At 43.4% G+C, this 23586-nt stretch overlaps 1 protein-coding gene across 3 annotated transcripts in view; it reads left to right on the top strand.

Moving 5' to 3' along the window:
* The window catches only part of LOC147102756 (neuronal-specific septin-3-like), a 299156-nt gene that overhangs the window by 53939 nt on the left and 221631 nt on the right, over nucleotides 1–23586 (top strand). Inside the window, exon 1 of one of the 3 annotated variants that reach the window (XM_085963520.1) lies at nucleotides 1972–2172. The exons of the other annotated variants lie outside the window; for them this stretch is intronic. Within the exon in view, the coding sequence (XP_085819646.1) occupies nucleotides 2136–2172 (37 nt within the window). The 5' untranslated portion in view covers nucleotides 1972–2135. Of the gene's footprint in view, nucleotides 1–1971; nucleotides 2173–23586 lie in introns of those variants that run through there. 3 annotated transcript variants of the gene reach the window in all.

Consider the following 23586-nt stretch of genomic DNA (forward strand, 5'->3'; position numbering starts at 1 on the left):
CTGCAACAAACTCCAGCATTTTTTTTAATGAAAAATTCTCCTTCATGTTCAAAATTTGAGTATTATAGCCTCATAATACTACTGCAGTATAATATCTGCAGGACTGCCTTTTTATAAAAAAAAAAAAAAAAAAAAATTCATTATCAGTAAAATCTATTCTTCCTGTCAACTGGCATTGGTTGACAGGAAGAATAGATTCTACTGAGAAATAATGTGACTGTGACCTCTCGCCTTCTGGCTATAGGCTATAGAACACCCCTACTTCCTGTCACTAGACAAGGAGTTGGACAGACTTCGGCAGCACCTCCCAAACCCGCAACCTCTTCCACCTAGGACAAGGGCAGCAGATGCGTGGGAACACCACCACCTCCAAGTTCCCCTCCAAGTCACACACCATCCTGACTTAGAAGTATATCGCTGATCCTTCATCATCGCTGAGTCATAATCCTGAAACTCACTCCCTACTAGCACTGTGGGAGTACCTTCACCACAGGGACTGCAGCGGTTCAAGGCGGCGGCTCACCACCACCTTCTCGAGGGCAATTGGGGATGGGCAATAAATGCTGGCCTTGCCAGCGACGCCCACATCCCATAAAACAAATTTAAATAAAAGATAAACTTGGCAATCGTAGCGGTGAAACGTCAAGGATACAAATTCAAATTCTTATGAGCAAGCTCTGAAAATGTTTGTTTTTAAAAATTGTTTACATTATAATGTGTGGGTGTGTTGAAAGTTGCAACAGAATAGTAGCATTTACAAGAGCATGATCAATAGCTTCACCTTTGATCTTGCATTTAATCATGTCATCACTCCTCGGGCTACAGCCTTGTAACATTTTACCAGCATCCTCTCTTTTCTATATAATATATAGCTTGCACTGCAAGAAAATACCATCTTAATTCCCTCTTGGCCTTTGAGTCAGAAGGTTGTGGGTTCAAGTCCCACTCCATAGACTTGAGCTCAAAAATCTAGACTGAAGCTCCCCTGCTGTGCTGAGGGAGTGCTGCACTGTCAGAGGTGCCATCTTTCAGATGAGACTTTAAAACGAGGCCCCGTCTGTGCTTTCAGGTGGACATAAAATATCCCATGGCACTATTTTGAAGAGGAGCTGGGGAATTATCCCTGGTGTCCTGGCCAATATTAATCTCAATCAACATAAATAAAAACAGCTTACCTGGTCATTATCACATTGCTATTTGTGGGAGCTTGCTGTGCACAATTGGCTGCCATGTTTCCTACATTACAACAGTAACTACACTTCAAAAAAGTACTTAATTGGTTGTAAATTGTTTTGGGACATCTTGAGGTCGTGAAAGGCACTCTAGAAATGCAAGTCTTTTTTCTTGTCGTGTGATCCTATTACCGGGTGCATTTATTATTTGCCATTCTGTCACCTGATGTGTGTATAGAGATCATTCTAACAAATTTGTTCTAATGGCCTCAAACTGCTGCACAGGCATTGGGTTAAAAATGCAAGTGCTGAGAAATAGTACATTTTACTTAATGTGAACTAAGACTTGTGGAACTGTTACAGGCTGTAATGTAGCCTCACTTCCTGAAGTATTTATTAATTGCTTTGAGTAACCCTCTTGTGGGTTAAAACTTCATCACAATTCCTTCCAGCAAGTTGGAGCCCAGTATCATACTCCCACTCATTTTTTATTCTCTATATAATTGTCATTCTGCTCTGAGACCATTTCATGGAAATGCATAAACTAAATCTTTCCTTGAAGGTAAATGCTGCAATAGTATTGCAGCCCATATTGCAATAATTCAATTTTCAACTCCAGTCCACCTTTGTAATTGAATTTGGACACTTCAAATATTTTATTTAAAAAAAAAAAAAAATGATTATCAGTAGAATTGCACTCTGCAGATATATATTTTAAGATATACAGTTGCCTCCTCCTGGTAGGTTATTTTAAGCTTATGAATGTAGTCACGTGCTCAGTTTTTAAGCCACAAGCTGACAATGCTGCTTCAGTGTGTGGTACAAACATATGATCAGCACATGGTAATGTGGTAATATGGTGCATTCATGATTGCACAGATTGAAGAAATTGTATCGGAATAGACACTTGTAGAAAGCCAACTCTTGATACGATAGACAATATTGCTGTGGATACTACTGTAAATGCTGTTTGTACTAATGGACAGAGTCAGAATTTCAGGTAGGTTACAGAACTTTTTATTTCAGAATCCTTTTTTTATGTGCTTACTGCTAACTCTGGTAGCTGTTCCATTTGAAGTTTGTATTTTGCTGGCCAAGATTCCTTTTCTGAGCAGACAGTGTCTGTCTTTCATTTCGGCTTCCTACTAGAAATTATTGAGTCTTCAAAAATGGTATGCAGATTGTCGGATAATGAAGTTTTTTTTCATATATGTCTTGTGTTTTGTATCAGCAAATCTTATAACTTTTTTTGTCAACAAGAAGTTAAATCTCTACATGCATCTCAATGTCTAAACTATAACGATTTAGACTGGGGGCAGAGAGGAATGTGTTGCTCATAATTCTGCCACAGACCCAGAACTGCAGTTTGTAAACTTCAAGAGAGTTACTGTTAAAGAATGGGCATGAAGTGTCTTTTTCCTGTATTATCTGACCGACAGGTTTACAAAAAGCTAAATGTATAGTTTGCACCGTGATTTGGAACTGTGTTCCAAATAAGGAAGGGACTGAGGTTGAATGCTGGCAGCCGACAGTGGCAGCAGCCTGTGACACAGTTTTTAAAATATTCATCGTGAGCTTTTCCATAAAAGTAATTCCATTTGTTTGCATTTTTTTCCCCTTTCTTCACTTGACATTCTCTTATTAAAGTCATAAAAATGTTCATATTCCAATAACGGGAAATATGTCAATGCAGTAGGAGAAGGCATTCATTTAAAATCTAATTTCTTGAGTTTAACAGTGGGAGGACACCATTATTTGTCATGCTAGTATTGAGTTTAACCTTAACTATAGTCAAAAGTTGTTTTACAATTGCAATTACTTGGCCATGTAATAAAAGTGCCACTTAAATGCGGTTGAAAATGATGTTTGATCATGTGAAACATTTTGCCAAGAAATTTGATAGCCGCTTTGGAATGAATTGCAGTATTTTTTTTAACATTTTAGACTGAGAGGAGTCTATGCCAGGGATTCTGTTAAGGTCATAATGTGAATGTGGAGTTCCAGTAACATCAGTAACTGCAAGAGGAAATTTTGATTTTGTTTCTATATTGATTAGAAGGCTGAAGTTGCCTCACAGCAAACGCCATGCTCCTGGCCATTCTTTAACTCTCTTCCTAAGCTGCTACTTTCTGTTTACTTCCATTAACGTTTCTTTTCTTCCTTCCCCCCCCCCCCCCGACCCCCAACCAACCAACCAACCACCATCCCCACCAAACCAGTCAGTTCCCCACTACTGTCATTATGAATGTTCAATTTGTTACTATTTCCAGGCCATGTGATGTGGTTTAGATGAAAATAAGTGATGTGATCTTGTGATGGGAAGGGACTGTTTTCATGGCAATTACTACAGCAATGAATTTCACAATATAACTACAGTGTATTCTGACTGCTAATAACATTCAGTAAACAAGCCGCGATTACTCTCGGTTGTTAGTCCCTCAGTGTAGATGTCGTCATGCATCACACCCGTGGATTGTGCAGGACGGAAAGAGCGGAGAAAATAAAACTGCCCTCACGTACTTCACAATAGATGTGGAAAATGGGAGTGGTTTACAGCCATTGATCATCTCTTAAGGATTCTAGTAATGCAAAGTATTCCAGCTTCTCTCATTTAATGGTATCACCTGAATCTTTGAATGAGATCACTGCCTGCTGCACTCTCCTGGGCATCCACTATTCTCTTGCATATTTTTAGTTAAGGTCACACGTAACCTCCTCCTCGACCCAAGGAGAGCTATTTTCAGTTTTAAAACCTGTTATTCATTATGCTTAATTGAATTAGGAAATATTGACATCTCAAAAGTAGAAAAATATCAAGTGCTGGCGCAAATGTTAATAACAGGAAATGTAATGGTTAATTGGTACTTGACTTCCGTTGCTAAGAATTAATGTCAAAATTGTCAGGTTCAAGGGCGACTTGCCAAGCGGAAATGATTGAAGCAGCTCAAATGCTTTACTCCATTTGTTTCAATCGCTACCAACTTTTATGTATGGATCCTCATACTGTGCTGACGGCATGCAGACAATACTGGTGGAGCCTCGTCATCTATATACTGTTAATCTAATAAAGGCATAGAATGTCACCGCAGCAACAACACCATACTGCTAAACATGTAAATATTGAGTGATGGTTAAATCCTTTCCCTTGTGTTGGTTCTTTCTCTATATATTGATGGATGGTAATTTGCTGCTTTATAATAATGCCACTTCAGTATTTATTCTAAGAAGCTTTCAGGATATTAAAACTGCTACAAGATTGAAGTAGCTATAAATGAATATAGCTCCAAACGAGTGCTTGATCTGAAACTTTTAAACATGATCTAAGAAATTGTATAAACGTGTGGATGGCATTGTCACATTATATTAATGATTCAGTGGCATAGGTTGGCAACTCTAATCTTTCGCACAATAAATTACTTCAATATATAGTAAAATAACGCAATTGCTTATCAGAAGCAAACTAGAGGACTAGCTGTATGAAAATAATCTTAATGTACCAGTTAACATGAAGGGAAGATTTTGTCTGATTAACCTCCTTTTCAATATTTTTGAGGGACTGACATTCCAAATTGACAGTGATAAACTATGAGGTGGTGTACATAGATTTCCAAAAAGCCTTTGATAAAATTCCTCACACAAGGCTGCTGTTGAAATTGAATGCGGTGGGAATTCAAGGTAAACAGTGTGCATAAGGGGAGAAATGTCAGTTGAGCAAAGTACTGAGTGGGATGTCCCAGGGATCAGTGGTGTGCCCTTCCAAGCAATGTGTGGTGTGGGGGGAAAATCTAAGAGATGGAGGAAGCATGAGACATTAAATAAAATAGAATGAGTTCATTATGAAGTGTTGCATTTTCTTGCATTAAAATGTACATTTGGGTGTTAAAATTCTTAAACCCATGATGTAATATTTCTAATAATAGTGCTGGAAATACTCAACAGGAAAGGCAGCATCTGTGGCGAGAGAAACAGAGTTGGCGTTTCTCTGTCTCTGTCGCATCAGCTCTGATGCTGGCTTCTATACTAGTGCTTCGGATATGTCTTCCTTTTTCCTCAACCGAGGATTCCCCTCTACTGTGGTTGACATGGCGCTCAACCATGTCCATTCCATTTCCTGCACTACTTCTGCTCTCGCCCTTTCCCCATCCTCCCAGAACCACGATCGGGTTCCCCTTGTCCTCAGCTTCCACCCCACCAGCCTCCACATTCAATGGATTATTTACCACCACCTCCAGTGTGATTCCCATCACCAAACACATCTTCCCCCCCCCCCTCCCCTGTTCAGCATTCCTACCGAAGGGATCATTCCCTCCACGGCACCCTGGTCCATTCCTCTATCACCCCCTCCCCTTCCCATTGCATCTTCCCGTGCAAGCACAGGAGATGCAACACCTGCCCTCTTACCTCCTCCCTGCCCACTGTCCAGGGTCCCAAACACTCCTTCCGGGTGAAACAGCAATTTACTTGTACTTACAATTTAGTATACTGTATTCGCTGCTCACTATGCAGTCTCATCTACATTGGGGAGACCAAATGAAGATTGAGTGACCACTTTGTGGAACACCTCCATTCAGTCCGCAAGTGTGACCCTGAGCTTCCGGTTGCCTGTCAATTCAATTCAATTCAAATCGCTTTATTGGCATGACAAGGTACATCTTATGTTGCCAAAGCATTGAAAAACATTCATGGTTGAACACATAAATACAGATCTATCCATAGTGTATAAATAGATATATCCCTGAGTGTATAAATATACATTCATATAATTTGTATATACTCTTATATTTAGTGGTTGTCCCTCTGTTGCACAGAAACCCCACAATGCAGATAGAGGCCATTTCGGCCCATCGAGCCTGCACCGACACATATCCCACCCGATCCCCGTAACCCCTACACCAACACATATCCCACCCTATCCTCGTAACCCCCCGTATTTAATCCCCCTAACACTAAGGGTCAATTTATCATAGCCAATCAACCTAACCCGCACATCTTTGGACTGTGGGAGGAAACCGGAGCACCTGGAGGAAACCCACGCAAACACGGGGAGAATGTGCAAACTCCACACACACAGTCAGCCAAGGCCGGATTCGAACCTGGGTCTCTGGCGCTGTGAGGCAACAGTGCTAACCACTGTGCCACCGTGTTTATGGCAAGCTGTAACATAGTGTGCCGCTAAGGTTACACAATTTCTCTCTTCCCTTAGTAGGTATGGGAGTTTTTGGTCGTCATTCAAATTTCTGAATTCCGGGCATATTTTTGTGAATTTTGGGTAGAAATTCTCCCTTTATGCCCTGATATTTTCTACAAGCTGTGAGGAAGTGCATCTCTGTCTCCAGCACTCCCTGACTGCAGTGAGAACATAGCCTGTCCTCTCTTGGTAGCCGGGTCTGTCTGTGTCTACCTTTTTCGATCGCCAGGCTATGTTCACTAAGTCTGTACATTGTCAAGGTTTTTCTCAGTTTGCTATCCTTTACCATGGTCAGGTAATCAGCCATGTTGCCTGTCGCTTTAATTCACTGCTCTACTCCCGCTCTGTCCTTGGCCTTGCACTCTTCCAACGAAGCTCAATGTAAGCACGAGGAACAGCAACTTATCTCGACATTGAGTTCAACATTTTCAGAGCATAACCTCTGCCCCCATTTTTTCAGATGGCAAATGTTTCTGCTATTCTCACTTACAACTCTTCTCGACCCATCTTTTGTTTCTTTACTTGTCCCATTACCATCACCGTTTGCTTTGTACAATCATACCTTTATCATTTAATCTCTCCTGCCATCCACCCTAGCACAGACTTTCCTTTTTGTTCTTTCCTCCCCATCCCCCTTTCCCTGCCCCCTGCTTAAAATCTGTTATACCTCTAACTTTTTCCAGTTCTGAAAAAAAGGTCATCAACCTGAAACATTAACTCTGTTTCTCTCTCCACAGACGCTGCCTGACCTGCTGAGTATTTCCAGCACTTTCTGTTTTTATTACAGATTTCCAGCATCCGCAGTGTTTCGCTTTTGTACAATATTTCTACTTGTTAAATGCCTACTTGTTTGTATCTCCAAAGTACAGTGATATTGGGGATAATATAAATATTTTGGCTGGAAACAAAATCTATTTCAACTGGACCTTGTGGGTAAATAAGTCACTCCGATGTCATGGTGTCACATTCTAAGTGAAGCCATGCTGGAGTGTTGAAGATTCACTGTACTTCTCAAAAGCCTGGAAAGCATTGTCGTTTGGTTGCAAACAGTTGACATCCTGTATGAGTGTGTATATGTCTATATATTTCAGGAAGGGTTTGACTTGAAGAAATTGCTTTCCAGTGGTACAGTGCTTCACCATGCCCCAGCCTTCTGGGTAGAGAATTCCACAGGTTCACCACTCTCTGGGTGAAGAAATTCCTCCTCATCTCAGTCCTAAATGGCTTACCCCTTATCCTTAGACTGTGACCCATGGTTCTCGACTCCCCCGCCATTGGGAACAACCTTCCTGCATCTAGTCTATCTAGTCCTGTTAAAATGTTATAAGATTCAATGAGATTACCCCTCATTCTTCTAAACTCTAGCGAATATAAGCCTAATCGACCTAATCTCTCCTCATACGTCATTCCTGCCATCCCAGGTATCAGTCTGATGAATCTTCGCTGCACTCTCTCCATGGCAAGAACATCCTTCTTCAGATAAGGTGACCAAAACTGCACACAATACTCAAGGTGTGGTCTCACCAAGGCCCTCTACAACTGCAGCAAGACTTCCTTGCTCCTGTACTCGAATCCTCTCGCTATGAAGGCCAACATACCATTTGCCTTCTGCACCTGCATGCTTACCTTCAGCAACCGGTGCACAAGGACACCCAGGTCTCGTTGCACTTCCCCTTTTCCCAATCTATTGCCATTCAGATAATCTGTCGTCTTGTTTTTGCCACCGAAGTGGATAACTTCGCATTTATCCACATTATACTGCATCTGCCCAATCACCCAACCTGTCCAAATCATACTGGAGTTTCTCTGCATCCTCCTGTTTGAATTTCGGTCTCTGTTACTGCAGGCTTCCCATAGACAACGAGTTGCTTGTCTCGTTCAAGCTATCAATAAGGCAGTGGGAAAATCTGAAGAAGGTCCAGCCACAAACCCATACAAAACCTCCCAGTTGAAAGCAGTTCTGATATGAATGGTTTCTGTGGAACCAGGCCAGAACCTGCATCCTTGCTGGTAAGAGCACCTCACTGGAAATATAAGAGGTGCAGTTAGGGGGACAATAAAGAGAGTGCAAATTCAACAAATACTTTCTTAATAAAGGCTTTGGTTCTATTAACTTTTTTTAAAGGTTGTAAAAATAAAATTTAATTCCTGACTTAAAACAATGTAATCATTTGACATTTTATCATTTTAATAACTATATTTTGTGTATTCTGAAGTGGGTTTTGAGATATTTCCTCCTTGCTTCCAGTCTGTGTGGCCATTGTGACCTGAAACAGCTTTGCTCAAACAGAATGCATAGTGTCAGAGGTCATTACTGTGACCCACAGACTGTTACAAAGAGCACTTTATAATGTTTTTCTATAAAACTGTAGTGCTCACCCCAGCAACCAAGGCATGCAGGGAATTTTATTATACACAGTTTTGGATATTTTTTCTTTATGCTGACATTGACTGTTACACTCTTTAACCACTTAATGACCGTATTGTACTGGTGTTCATACTAAAATGATTGTTTCTGCTGAAAATGCCTGCATTAGTAAATGATTTATTAGATACTGACTGTGTCCTCTGTGCTATGTTGGGTCTGTTTTATTGTAGCCTATTGGGGATTACACGGAAGAGAATATTTCTCTGACATTTTTTAAACATGTTGTAGGAACGGAGGTTCCTATCAAAAGACTGAGTTCGACTCAGATAATTAAATTAATGAACTTTAATGATAACAAGCGAGTTCAAACTGGAAACTGCTAGGGCACATCAATAACAATAAATTCTCTCTCGGGACTCCACGAGGACTGATCTCCTGATCTGGAGAGTGACGTCATGACGTCATCACGTGCTGTAAAGGTAACTGATAAACAGTGTAATTAAAGGTACAGGTACAGATAGTAACTACATCGCTGTTAAAGGAATTATGTACAACCGCTCTGAGTCCTTTGGTGGCTCCGCCACATGCGCACCCCCCCCCCCCCAGAATTGTCTTTAACAGAAAAGGTTAGGCGAGGAGGAGGCCTGATGAGCCTGTCCGATCGACTTCGATACCCTGGTAGAGGAAACTGACGACTGGTGGACGTGTTGGCAGACGGTGGTGGCTGAGCAGGCGGGATGTCAGGCGGCTTTGGTTGATCAGGTGCGGCGGCCACGGGCGGTCGGCCACGTTTGGGTGGTTGAGCGACTACGACCGGGTGATCCAGGTCCAGATGAGCCGGCTTCAAGCGGTCCACTGAGATGTGATCCGGTTTCCCTCCGACGTCGACCAAAAAGGATTTGTCATCCGGTTTGATGACGTGGAAAGGACCAGTGTAAGGAGGCTTGAGTGGATCCTGGTGAGCGTCGTGTCGCATGAAGACATACTCCGCATTCTTCAGTCCCGGTGGCACGTAAGAGGTCTGCAAACAGTGATTGGACGTAGGGATCGGGGCAAAGCATCTGACCATTTCTTGGTGGCGAACGAGTTGCCGGGAGGCGGACCATGGCTATGTGGCCGAAGGGAGGAAATATCCTAGCACCCGGAGCGGCTGGCCATAGACGAGTTCAGCTGAAGACGATTGTAGATCATCTTTGGGCGCCGTACGGAGACCCAACAGGACCCATGGGAGTCTGTCCACCCATCCTGTGCCTTGAAGACTGGCCCACAGAGAGGCTTTAAGCAACCTGTGGAATCGCTCACAAAGGCCGTTTGCCTGAGGATGGTAGGCGGTGGTGCGATGAAGCTTGGTACCGAGCCCCTGAGCCACAGCATTCCAAAGATCCGAGGAAAACTGCGGCCCGCGGTCCGAGGTAATGTCCGCCGGTACTCCGAAATGGGCGACCCAACAGGAGATGAAAGCTCTAGCGACGCCTGCCGACGTGGTGGAAACCACAGGAATTGCCTCTGGCCACCTAGTGGTGCGGTCCACTATGGTAAGGAGATGAGTATAACCTTGAGAAGGCGGAAGCGGCCCCACAAGGTCCACATGCACATGGTCGAAACGACGCTCCGGAGCAATGAATGCAGCTACTGGAGCCTTGACATGACGCTGGACTTTGGCCTTCTGGCATACGACGCAGATATTAGCCCAGTCACGGACATCGATGTGCATCCCCTTCCAGACGAACTTGGCTGACGTAAGCCGTTGCGAAGCCTTCATCCCTGGGTGCGACAACCCGTGTATTGCATCAAAAACCTTCCGGCGCCATTCAACTGACACTATGGGATGAGGGACTCCCATGGAAACGTCGCAAAGGAGCGTGGCACCTGTGTCCTGGAAGACGACGTCGGTCGCTTGGAAGCTGGAGGGAACGGTTCGATATGATTGGACCTCCGAATCCGAAACCTGATCTTTCGCCATGAGGGCGTAATCGATCCCCAGGTGGACCGTCGCACGGGAGAGGCAATCTGCCACCAGGTTGTCCTTACCAGACACATGTTGAATGTCCATAGTAAGTTCGGAAATGAACGTCAAGTGACGTTGTTGACGAGTGGACCATGGTTCGGTGGTCTTGGCCACGGCGAACGTAAGGGGTTTGTGGTCAACAAAAGCCGTGAAGGGGTGCCTCTCCAATAAAAACCGGAAATGGCGAATGGCGAGGAAAAGGGCCAGTAGTTCCCTATCAAAGGTGCTGTACCTTTTCTCATTTGTTCGCAATTGACGGCTGAAAAACGCCAGCGGTTGCCACGTGCCGTTGACCCATTGCTCTTGCATCGCACCAATGGCGTAGTCTGACGCGTCGGTGGTAAGGGCGATGGTAGCACCTGGAAGTGGGTGTGCCAGCATGGTTGCGTTGGCCAAAGCATTCTTGGTGTCACCGAATGCCTGGATCATTTCAGCTGTCCAGCTGATTGGATCTTTACCGGACTTGCCCTCGAGGACCCCGAACAAGGGTTGCATGAGTTGAGCCGCCTTGGGGACGAAACGGTGGTAGAAGTTAACCTTCCCCAGGAACTCCTGCAAGGCCTTGACTGTCGACGGCCGCGGGAAAGAAGTAACCGCCTCAACCTTCGTCGCCAAAGGGACGGCGCCGTCCGATGTTATGCGGTGTCCCAGGAAGTCGATTTGTTGTAGGCCGAACTGACACTTGGCCGGGTTGATGATTAACCCGTGCTGGCTGAGGCGCGTAAAGAGGGAACGCAAATGGGAGATGTGCTCCTCCTTGCTGGCACTGGCGTTGAGTATGTCGTCCAGGTAGACGAAAAGGAAATGCAGGTCCCATAGGACGGAGTCCATTAAACGCTGGAATGCCTGTGCTGCGTTCTTTAAGCCAAACGGCATCTGCAGGAACTCAGAGGCCAAAAGGGGTGATGACCGCGGTTTTCGGAACGTCTTGTGCGTGCACCGGAACCTGGTGATATCCACAGATGAGGTCGACTTTAGAGAAGATAGTATTTCCCGCCAAGTGGGCCGAGAAGTCCTGGATATGCGGGATCGGGTACCGATCCAGAGTGGGGATGTTGTTGAGGCATCAGTAGTCACCGCATGGCCGCCAGCCGCCGCCTGGTTTCGGCACGATGTGGAGGGGCGAAGACCAGGGACTGTTCGATCGCCTAATGATGCCGAGCCACTCCATTGTGGCGAACTCCGCCTTCGCAGCTGCAAGCTTGCCGGGTTCGAGCCTTCTAGCCCGTGAATAAACTGGGGAGCCAGTAGTGGTGATGTGATGTTCAACACCATGTTTCGTCGCTGAAGAGGAGAAGGTGGGCCTTGTCAGCTCCGGAAACTCCCCGAGGAGCCGTGTGAAATCATCTGGAGGAGGAAAAGCACGAGCAATGGAACGGGCCACGGAGGTACCGTGGAAACACGGGATCGAGTGGAAGGTGGCCGCGTTGATCAACCGGTGGTGTCGGACATCGACTAGCGGGCTGTTGGCACACACAAAATCTGCCCCTAGGATAGGCTGAGAGACTGTAGCTGTGACGAAATCCCAAAAGATGCGCTGACCGCCGAAACGGACTTCGACCCCGTCGCTTTCGGAACGTTCGAATAGCTGCGCCATTAGCCGCTACGAGGGAAAAACCGAGGTTCCCAGTCTGCGTGTCGAGCTTCGACGCAGGTAGAATGCTACACTGCGCCCCGGTGTCACAAAGGAAATGGCGGCCCAAGAGGGAATCGGTGATATAGAGGAGTTTCCCCGTAGAACCGACGGCCATTGCCACTGCGGAACACCCGTTAGATTTGGTCATCCGTCGCCAGGGATGCCGCCTGCGCCGCCTTGTTTTTTTTGGGGGGCGAAAAACTGCAGGGGGAACGGCAGCATCGTGCATTCGCGCCAAAATGGGTGTGGTAGGAGCACCAGCCCGCTGTAGGAGAAGCCGGGACCGCGTCTGTGCGGGGTGGGTGCCTCGTGGCCGCGCAACGCTGCTGGGTAACCGTGAAAATCTTATCGGCTTCGGCTGCAAGCTTGGCGCAGTCAGTAATGTCGGAGCTGGCCAGGGCAGCCTGAACCTGTTCAGGCAGTTAGTAGAGGAAAAGCTCCCGGAATATGAAACATTCCAGTTCAGCACCCAAGAGCGTGAGCATTTGGCTCATGAGCTCGGACGGTTTGGAATCCCCGAGGCCGGGCAGTGTGATGAGCCGGCGAGCACGCTCCAACTATGATAGCCCGAAAACCTGCAGCAACCGCGCCTTAATTGCATCATACTTGCTGTCAGTAGGAGGACTACCGACGAGGCTGATGATCCGAGATGCAGTTGCGCTGTCGAGGGCGGAGACCACGTAATAATAACGGGTCTGATCCGCGTTGATGTTCCGGATGGCGAACTGGGCTTCAGCCTGGATGAACCAGGCGTCTGGTTGTTGCTCCCAGAACTGTGGCAGTTTCAGCGTGACGGTGTTCGTGTCCATGTTGAATCTTCCACAAAAATCGTTCGTAGAAGTCGGGGTCACCAATGTAGGAACGGAGGTTCTTCTCAAAAGACTGAGTTCGACTCAGATAATTAAATTAATGAACTTTAATGATAACAAACGAGTTCAAACTGGAAACTGCTAGGACACATCAATAACAGGTCTATTCTCTCTGAGGACTCCACGAGGACTGATTCCCCTGATCCGGAGAGTGACGTCATGACGTCATCACGTTATTCCCGCCGTTGGGGCATCACGTGACTAACGGCATGATGTCATCACTTGCTGTAAAGGTAACTGGCATTGTACAGTCAAACAGTGTAATTAAAGGTACAGGCACAGACAGTAACTACATCGCTGTTAAAGGAATTATGTACAACCGCTCTGAGTCCTTTGGTGGCTCTGCCACAATGTGATCTATCCTGCTGGCTCTCTCATTGCCACTCTTCCTGCCAATCAAGCTGTTCATTTGTTTTGATAAGTGACTTTTTTCTGTGATTCTTTTCCAGTGTAACAATCCTAGGCCTAGGTTGTAGGCGTCAATCAGTTAAGTAGGTAGCCATTTAGTGTTGAGTAAAATAGCAATCGGAAAATTATGCTTCAGCCACAAAAAAGAGGAAATGGTGGAAGATTCCCAGGCAGCAGCAGTGGGACTGTTCAAATTTCCATATAGTTTATTATTTTGGATGAATATCTATAGTATACTCGTGTACAAGTATCCAATTATGTTTTTTTAACTATCGCTTCTCTGGTTTTCTTAGCGTACTATTTCCTGGTGCAGTTAATTGCCCAACCCGATGAGTTCATTCATATTTCTTTTTCTGTGCTGTGCAATTCGATTTGCAGCAAGTTCTACTTGTGAAATTTTTAAAGATTACCGTCCAAAAATACTAAAGCTTGCAGCGAAGGGACCAGACACTGTCGGCGGCGGGTGGGGGGGTGGGGGTGAGGCCACACACCGTTTGGATTCTTTCTTGCAGGAAAGTATTTCTCCTGAAGTGATCTGTTAGCAACTTGTGAAACATATGTGTTTTTTTGTACAGAGGAGTGTAAAGTTGCTCCTTTTAGTAAACTCTGCCTGGAGACTCCACCCAAGTCAGTGCAAGTCGCAGGTGAAATGCCAATGAAGGCTTATTCTACTGAACCAACAACTTCTTGTTGCAATAGCTTAGTCTATACATGTCTGGGCAATGGCAACAATATATACATTTTGAATTCTTTTTGAAATGTAAATCTATGCAGCTGGAGGGCATGACTTGCGAAACATAGTCCTAGGGTGGAAGAGTAATATTGAGAGTTGGCTGTGGCTCAGTGGTGTTTCTTGAATGTGTTGAATGATCTCACTGGAACAGACGTGACCTAAAATAAAGAGAAAAGATCGGTTCTGACATTTTGGGTGTACACCTTTCATCAGAACGGAGGACTGCTACAGTGATTATTTTGAATTACCTTGCGTGAAAGCTACAACAACACGGCAGTTTAGGCATTTATCCTCGACCCGAGTAGTAGTCCTAATCCCATGTGCCCACCCACTGCTCATGTCCCTTTTATCCCCCTTTCCTTCAACCAGCTACCTTTTCTTTTAATCTATTCTTAAATGTTGACCCGGGGATAGATTGTCCAGCTGCTGTCTGGACATAAAGTTGGTGCAAATCGGTACTGGTTCTAATGACCATGCCTTTCAGGAAGACATATTTGAAGCTGTTAAAGTTTAAGGTTTTGTTCACTTTTGCAGAACCTTTTGGCTGCCAATGTTGAAACGTATAACAAATTGAAGGTGTCCTTATTCTATAATCCTTTTGGTTTCCATTTCCATCATTGGAATTTATTTGCATTTGTCCACTTACTGAACTGTTGGTTCTTAAGTCAGCTCAGCGTATGAACAAAGTCAGATCAGTGTATGAACAAAGTTTTGCTGAATTCATCCAATTTATTTATAATTGGTCTAGTAGGACATTGCACAATAGATAATGCATCATAAGTCTGGTTATTATTAATGAATCCCAACAGATATAAGGGGTGCAATTCCCTAATTATTGGTGGAACTTCAGATGACACTACTTCCTAAATACTATGTTGAACATTATTATGTAAGCAAATCTTAAATTATGAATTTTAAGTGGCAGGCGTTGGAAAATCAATTTTCATGTTGCCCAGAAATGTGAATGATGCCTGATGAATGGTTGGGTTAACACTGGTTAAAAACTGGTTCAAAATTGAGCTGATGAATTGTAAGTGTCCTTTTTCTCTAACGGTCGTGAGTCCCAAGTGAGTTAGTTGAAACCATCTCAATCCAATTCTTCGCAAGTGTGAGTCAATGACACAAAACGGACCTGTAATTCAATAATAATTAGTAGTAAATTTGTGATCTCGCTCAGACCACAAGCAAATCTAATGTAGGCAATGGGGGGAAAAAGTTGCACTGGTTGAGTATAAAGAGAATTTTTTAACCCTTATACAAAGCACATTAAAAAGACTGACAAAGAGCAGCTGGCCCATCAATGTGTATCCCATTCAGCTATACTGCAACTAGGCGAATGACCCCAATGCTCCTCACCCAGCAACAGCCATGTCATCTCCTGGGAGAGACAAAAATAAAATAATAAAACCCGAGGCCAATTCTGGGGGAAAAAGTAATTTTGCGAAATTCCTCTCTGACCCTTGAAGCTGATCCAAAAACTGGTTCCAAGAGATAACAATGCCCACGTGACGTATTGCCCAACTTCACCTACCTTTTTTATATGCAGCGATATCCTGCTTCCTCCAGGAACTTGTCCAGCCCCCTTTGGAATGTTGTGCAGTGGGTGCAGATTCACTGTAAAGCCGGCAACTTATTTCAAAGGTCAATGACGCTCTGGGAGAAGAAAAACCTCCTGACCGTTTACTTAACTTGTATGCGTGTCCCCTCATTCTTCCTAACTTAGCTAATTCAAATAATCTTTCTAGGCCCTTTGTCAATTTAAATACATCAATCCAGTCTCTCCAAAATCAGGACTTTTATTTTGAGTAAAGCGATCTTGCTCCTTGAGCCTATTGTGATAACTAAGGGTTTTTCAACTAGGTATTAATGTAGTTGCCCTGCTCTGAACCTTTCCTAGGAACTCCTTCTCCCAACATGTGAGGGGACCAGAATTGGGCATTGTATTCTGGAAGGGGTTTTACCAAGTTCTTGTAGAATGACATTATGGTGCTCTTTGTTTCATATTGGCTAGCTTTAGCTCTACATCCTAGCACACTCTTTGCTATCACTAATTGGTCCATGACCAGTGCCGCAAAGCTACAGAGACTTGTGCATTATAACACCCAGGTCTCTTTCCTTCTCAACTGACTTTAATAGAGAGGCCAGCATGGTATACAGATGCTTGGCATTAGCCCTACCCACATGAATTACACTACATATATCTACATTCAATGTCACCTGCCAGATGTAGGCCCATTCTTCCATTGCATTTAAATTGAATTATAACTTTTTTTCCTCAAGGGTTCTGACACCAGCACAGATCTTTGTCATCCACAGACCTGCAGACATTTATCCTATATTTTTAATGGAGCACTTCACTTGAAACTGAAGGAGGTGGGGGAAGGGTGTGGAGGTATACAGGGATCCAACCCCAGGTTTCAGCATGCTATCTCTTGCAACTGATACAGTGGTGGTTTGTTTTTCCATAATTTATTGCATACGTATTTACCAACAGAGAAAATGTTTCATCATTGTGATGTGCTTTGAGTGCCAAAACAAGATATTGCCTCTGGAGTCTAGTTCTTCTGATCACCCTTGATCATGTGTGGTATTGGTGTGAATTGAAGAATGTAGGTGGTTGTATTTATTACAGGGACGGGTAATATAATTGAATGTGGACTTGTATAGACACGTTTTCAGTGTGTCTTGAAATGGAGTGGTTGTTTCTTGTCCAAGTGTATTTGTTTCAACTGTTCCATTTCAAATGATAACAAAAGTTTCATCAATTCAAAATGCAAAGGGTTCAAAACACGCACAACATCTTTTATTGTTTAGTAAGGTTGCTCATGTCCTTAAGAATAAATTAAAAGGATTGCAAGCATTTGACTGTAATTATCTTGTATTGATGTATTTTGGCAATTCAGTACCAACTATTAAACAAATAAGGACTGTGGCTAGACAATGTCTGAGTCAAGGTTTGCAGCATTAATGCACATTGCTGGAAGTGAAATTTTAAAATTTAAATTACTGTGCTTTGTAGCCAAAAGTATTTAGGGGGCTCACATTTTCTGAACTCTTACCAGCAGATAATAGTTACTTTCAGAAGTGTGGTTTTATAATTTCACTGCACTGGTGGTCAACGATAATAATCTATTGATGTGAAAAATACCTGTTAGCAGTTCATGGATTCCATCATTCATTCAAAGATTTGACATGTACTTGAAGAGGACTAATTTGCAGAGTTCTGGTGGGGAAAAACTGGGGTGTGGAACAATGTTTCCCTAATTTTTGGGGGGTGCGCGGTCCCTTTAACAGGCTGTGCGGCCCATTCAAAGTTTTTTGAGTGTATGAAATTTTGCATTTGAAAAGCCAGTCCTAGGCTGCACCAGACCGGCAGACAGCTGCGTGGCCACGCAGTTTAGAGGGAACGTTGGTGTGGAACCAAATTAGACAGCTCTTTCAAAGAGCCGGCACAGGCGTGACGAGCCGAATAGCCTCCTTCTATACTGTAAGATTCTATCAGGAACCAGGTACTCGTACAGTAAGCTGTGTGACATCATGAAGATTCACTCACAGGCCTATGTACTGACCTACTTGAAGGGAAAAAATTGCAGGGCTATGGAGAAAGAGCAGGGGAGTGGGATTAATTGGATAGCTCTACCAAAGAGCCGGCACAGACAGAATGGGCTGAATGATCTCCTCTGTGCTGTATCAGTCTATCATTCTATGTATATTATTTCTTCCTTTGTCAGCACTTAACCCCATGCTATTTTTGTAATATATAATTAATCATAAATGTTCCTCTGTTGCATTAATGAAAATGTGTTTGTATATAATAAGAATTCAAGAATAGAATGATCACGAGTGGCGCTACCAGGTGACGGTAAGGACATCAATTTCTTGCCCAGTATGTTTGCAGCCAGTTAATACTGTATAATAAAAATCATAGGTTTTTGTCACCTTTGTAAAATTAACATATCCGAGCAAATCCACAATGGAAAGCACTATTGTGGCACTTGCTGCAACGGTTTGAAAAAAAAAATCCCGAACACATGCACGTACATAGAAATTGCCAAGCGACTAATCAACAAAGTGTATGAATGTTGTAAATCTGTAGCTTACATTCAACAAGTATGTAAACTTTGCTGGTGAGTTGTAAGTCATATGAACTTTTACATTCCTGGAATAAATTTTAGATTGCAGTCACAACTGATATCCTACCCCTACATGCACACGCATGTACACATCCACACGAATTGGAAACAACAATTTTTGTTGTAGATCTATTAAAATTGATTGATGTGCACCAAGATCATGAGTAGTCAAGGAGCATACAGCTGCTTGCAAGTACATCATAAAAATGGGAAAAAGATACAGTTTTTCATGCAGTATGATTTTTGCCATTCCCATTTGCAACATTTTATCTTTCCTGCCTCTTACAAAAGTACAGGGTGTTCTTTCTATTCCTTCCTCCCCTCCCAAACCCCCCCCCCCCCCTCCCGCCACCCCTATCTCTGCACCTGCTTAATATCTGATATCTCCAGCTTTTTCCAGTTCTGATGAAGGGTCCCAGACCTGAAACGTTAACTCTGTTTCTCTCTCCACGGATGCTGCCTGGCCTGCTGAGTATTTCCAGCATTTTCTGTTGTTATTTCAGATTTCCAGCATCCGCAGTATTTTGCTATTACATAGAATGATAGACTGATGCAGCACAGACTGATGCAGCACAGAAGGAGGCCATTCGGCTCATCCTGCCTCTGCCCGCTCTTTGGTAGGGCTATCCAATTAGTCCCACTCCTCTGCTCTTTCCCCATAGCCCTGCAATTCTTTTCCCTTCAAGTATTTATCCAATTCTCTTTCGAATGTTACTATTGAATCTGCTTCCACCGCTCTCTCAGGCAATGCATTCTCAATCACAACAACTTTCTGTGTGTATTTAAAAAAACAAATGTCACCACCTGATTCTTTTGCCAATTAACTTAAATCTGTGTCCTCTGGTTACCGGCCCTTCTGCCACTGGAAACACCGTTCTCCTGATTTACTCTATCAAAACTCATGATTTTAAACACCTCTATCAAATCTCCCCTTAACCTCTGCTCTAAGGAGAACAACCCCAGCTTCTCCAGTGTCTCCACATAACTGCAGCCCCACATCCCTGGTAGCATTTTAGTAAATGCTTCTGCACTGTATCTGGGGCCTTGACATCCTTCCTAGTTTGTGGTGCCCAGAATTGAACACAATACTCCAGCTGAGGCCTAACCAGTGTTTTATAAAGGTTTAGCATAACTTCCTTGTTTTTGTACACTTTGAAATTGTGCCCTGTATACCCAAGTCTGGTTCATTCATAGAATTGCATACAAATACATAGAATATACAGCACAGAAACAGGCCATTCAGCCCAACCAATCCATGTAGGTGTTTATGCTCTACTCGAACCTCCTCCCATCCTTCATCATCTATCAGCATAACCCTCTATTCTCTACTTCCCTCATATGTTTATCTAGCCTCCTTATCTATAAATGCATTTATACTATTCATCGCCACCACTCCCTGTGGTAGCGAGTTCCACATTCTCGCCACTCTCTGGGTGAAGTTTCTTCTGCATTCCTTATTTGATTTATTAATGACTATCAAAAAGAGCCTTGGTCCTAATAGCGACCCCTGGGGAACACCACTGTGTACCTCCCTCCAATCTGGAAAAACAACCGTTCACCACTACTCTCTGCTTTCTGTCCCTTAGCCAATTTTGTGTCCATGCTGCCACTGTCCCTTTAATCTCATAGACTTGTTAGCAAAATTAAAGTCCACTATTGTCGAGTGCCTTTTGAAAGTCCATATACATTACATCAGCTGTACTATCCTCATCAACCCTCACCATTACTTCACCAAAGAACTCGATCAAGTTAGTCAAACACAATTTGCCTTTAACAAATCTGTGATGACTTTCATTTATTAGCTCATACTTTTCCAAATCTCAATTAATGTTGTCCCGATTATTGTCCCTAGAAGTTTTCCACCACCGATGTTAGGCTGACTGGCCTGTAGTTACCAGGTTTATCCCTTTTTACCATCCTCCAGTCCTCTTGCGCCACCCCCATATCCACGGTGGATTGGAAAATTGTGGCCAGAGCCTCTGCAATTTCCACCCTTAATTCCATCAGTAACCTAGGATGCAATCCATCCAGAGTGGGTGTCTTTTCTACTTTGAGGACTGCCAACCTTTAAGTATCTCCTCTTTATCCTATCCAATATCGCTACTGCCTCCTCATGCATGCCTCAACAAGTGATAATCACAGAATCCTCACAGTGCAGATAGAGGCCATTTCGGCCCATCAAGCCTGCACCGACACATATCCCACCCTATCCCCGTAACCCCCACGTATTTAATCCCCTAACACTAAGGGTCAATTTATCATAGCCAAATCAACCTAACCTGCACATCTTTGGACATAATGTAGGATAATAAATCATGCTACCATTTAAGCTTTGGTGAAGGAAATTTTGAGCCTTGTTACAAAGCCCTTTGGAAATGTATATTCTAATAAAACATCGGTCACCAGTACATGTAGGAAGAGATCAAAATATTGGTTAGTAATAAGAATAGTAACTAGTGGAGAGAAAGGATTATGCGGGAAGACATTGGAAACAAATCTACAGGAGTGAATGAATCGGAACATTTTAATATGACCTCTGCCAATTCTATAGTCCTGCATGTGTCTTCCCAGTCATTGAGTGATGGTCTGCACATAGATATTTTTACTAGTGTGTGTGTGTGTGTGCTATCGCTCTGTTGAGCAGTGATGGCATTAAAGAGGCAATAGGTACTGTTCTTCTTCATTAGAAATAGAAAATGGAAGTTTATAACGGTGAACTTCTTCCATTTTCTATTTCTAATGAAGAACAGTACCTATTGCCTCTTTAATGCCATCAATTTGGAAGGTATTTTTGCTTATTTTTTGCCATGTTAAGTTGCATACTTTGCCACAGTATTGAGACTACATTACTAGGTTTTAAAAAGTGGATTTTGTGCTGCAGCAGTGGACGTGTCACCAAGTTTTTAAATGTCTCATTCGCAGTCTCATTCGCGGTTTTACATGCCAACTTTAAAATAAAAATAGATTTTTTTTTCCTGTGAAGTGACATTTGTTACCCAAACTATGCTGCCAGACTAACTGTTAGTAGCAGAAAATGTAATTTTATAACTTTTTTAACATTACTGCTGGCTCAAAACTCCCTTGAGTTTGTACCCGGCTGAATCAATACAACATGGTCCAGTAGCTCTCGTGACCATAGCGATCCTTACTGACTTGAGCTTTTGATTTTTCTCTCCACTCCCTTCCACTGCAGTGTCATTTTTAAAATGTAATGACATCACCATGAATGTTTCAAGGAAAACAGGAAGAGAAGTATTAACACGGGCTGCCTTTAACACCAAAGAGTTTAAGTTAACGTGAAAAGAAAAGACTGTGGTGGAAATTAAAATGATGCAATACTGCTGGCTGGGGAAAGACATTCCAACCCGGCAGTGCTCCAGCCGTTGAGCGTTGACTCATTTTACAAAGACTAAAGTGACCCTTTGTGGCTGTAATAGAATGTTGCCAGCCAGAAGTGCTGAATATCTGGCCATTTATTTATTTAAATGTCATGTTTCCCTCAAAGATCTGGTGTCATTCGACATTCTGTGCTATTCCATAGGTTTAAAAAAAGACAGGTCTAGAACACTACCTTTTTCACCTTCTCATCTACAGTCAAATATGTAAGGAAAAGGAATCTGGCAGCATATTTTGGAGGTTTGTATGTAATTGTATTGTAATATTTAAACAGTTTGTATGGTCAAGAGTATATGCAATGCTTTAGTGCATTTATACTGTTCATGACATCAGCTGTAAAGATTGTGAATAGGAAACTTACAAATTGTCCATGAGTTGGGCCACAAGTAAGTATTAGAAATCACTCCTGAGAATTCTGAGTGCTATTCATGCCAAGTGAGTTTATTAGATACTTCAAATATAAATTTTAGGCATTCTGCAGCTTGAATGATATAAAATAGGCTTGCGTATAATGTAGATGGGGTAGTTTCCAGTCTGGTCACATTAGGGAGTCTCAGTGTGTGATGGCAGAAGAAGTGAAGGCCTTTTCTGCCTCTGGTATGTTGCTGTCTGAAGCCAGAAATCTGAGTTCACATGTGGTGGGGCAACATGCCAGTTGCAGTTCAACACAACTTGGATTTTTACAGCATCTTTAACAGAGAGAAATACCCAAGGCACTTCAGAGGTGTAAGGAAAAATGGATGCCAAATCTAGGAAGGGTGACCAAAAGCTTGGTCAAAGCAGTAGGTTTTAAAAAAGGTCTTAAAAAGGAGAGGATGGTGGAGGATTTTAGGGAGCTAATTCCAGAGCGTGGAACTGTAGCAGTTGAAGACATGGCTACCAATGATGGAGAGGCTTTTGTGGGGGGGGGGGGGGCGGGGGAGTGGGTGTGGGGCTGAAGGAGGTATCCGATATAGGGAGGGGCAAGGTCATGGAGGGATCCAAAGATAAGAATCTTAAATGTGAGGTGTTGGGAGATCATGAGGCAATGTAGGTCTGCAAGGACAGGGGTGATGGGCAAGTGTGACTTGGTGTGGGATAGGAGATGGGGAACAAAGTTTTTTGGCTGAGCAGAAACTTAAAAGGCATTTGAGTAATTTGAGCCTGGTGATGACAGAAGCATGTATGAAGGTTCCAGCAGCAGATGGGCTGAAGCATGGATAGAGGCGAGGTGATGTTGGAGGTGGAAGTAGACTGTCTTTGTCATAGAGAAGATATGGGGTTGAAAACATGGTGCGGAACTGAACAGGACGCTGAGGGTGCAAATAGTCTGAGACAATGGCCAGGGCAAGGGATGAAACCAATAACAAGTATGTGGAGTTTGTGGCAAGAGTGAAAGATGAACAATGTTTAGCTGTTCAGACAATGGCCTGGTTTGCTGCTAGCATTTTGATTTATTAAAGATGAACTTGCCCTTCACAGCACCAGACATTTTGTTTCTTTAAATGATTCTATGGATTTCTTCCTCCATTACCCTACTTGGATGTCCATCCCATGTGTTAGTCACTTTGTGAGAAGAACATCCTAGAATCAGTCCTAAACTAGGTTTAAACATCTTCTCTTGTCCTTTTTTATTTTAGTTTAAAGTAGTGTTTCTGGATCTACCTTTTCTGTACTGTATATGCATCTTATAAGG

The sequence above is a fragment of the Somniosus microcephalus genome, chromosome 21, assembly GCF_052327205.1.
Source record: "Somniosus microcephalus isolate GS21.2 chromosome 21, FLI_Smic_1.0, whole genome shotgun sequence".
In the NCBI taxonomy this organism is placed as follows: domain Eukaryota; kingdom Metazoa; phylum Chordata; class Chondrichthyes; order Squaliformes; family Somniosidae; genus Somniosus; species Somniosus microcephalus.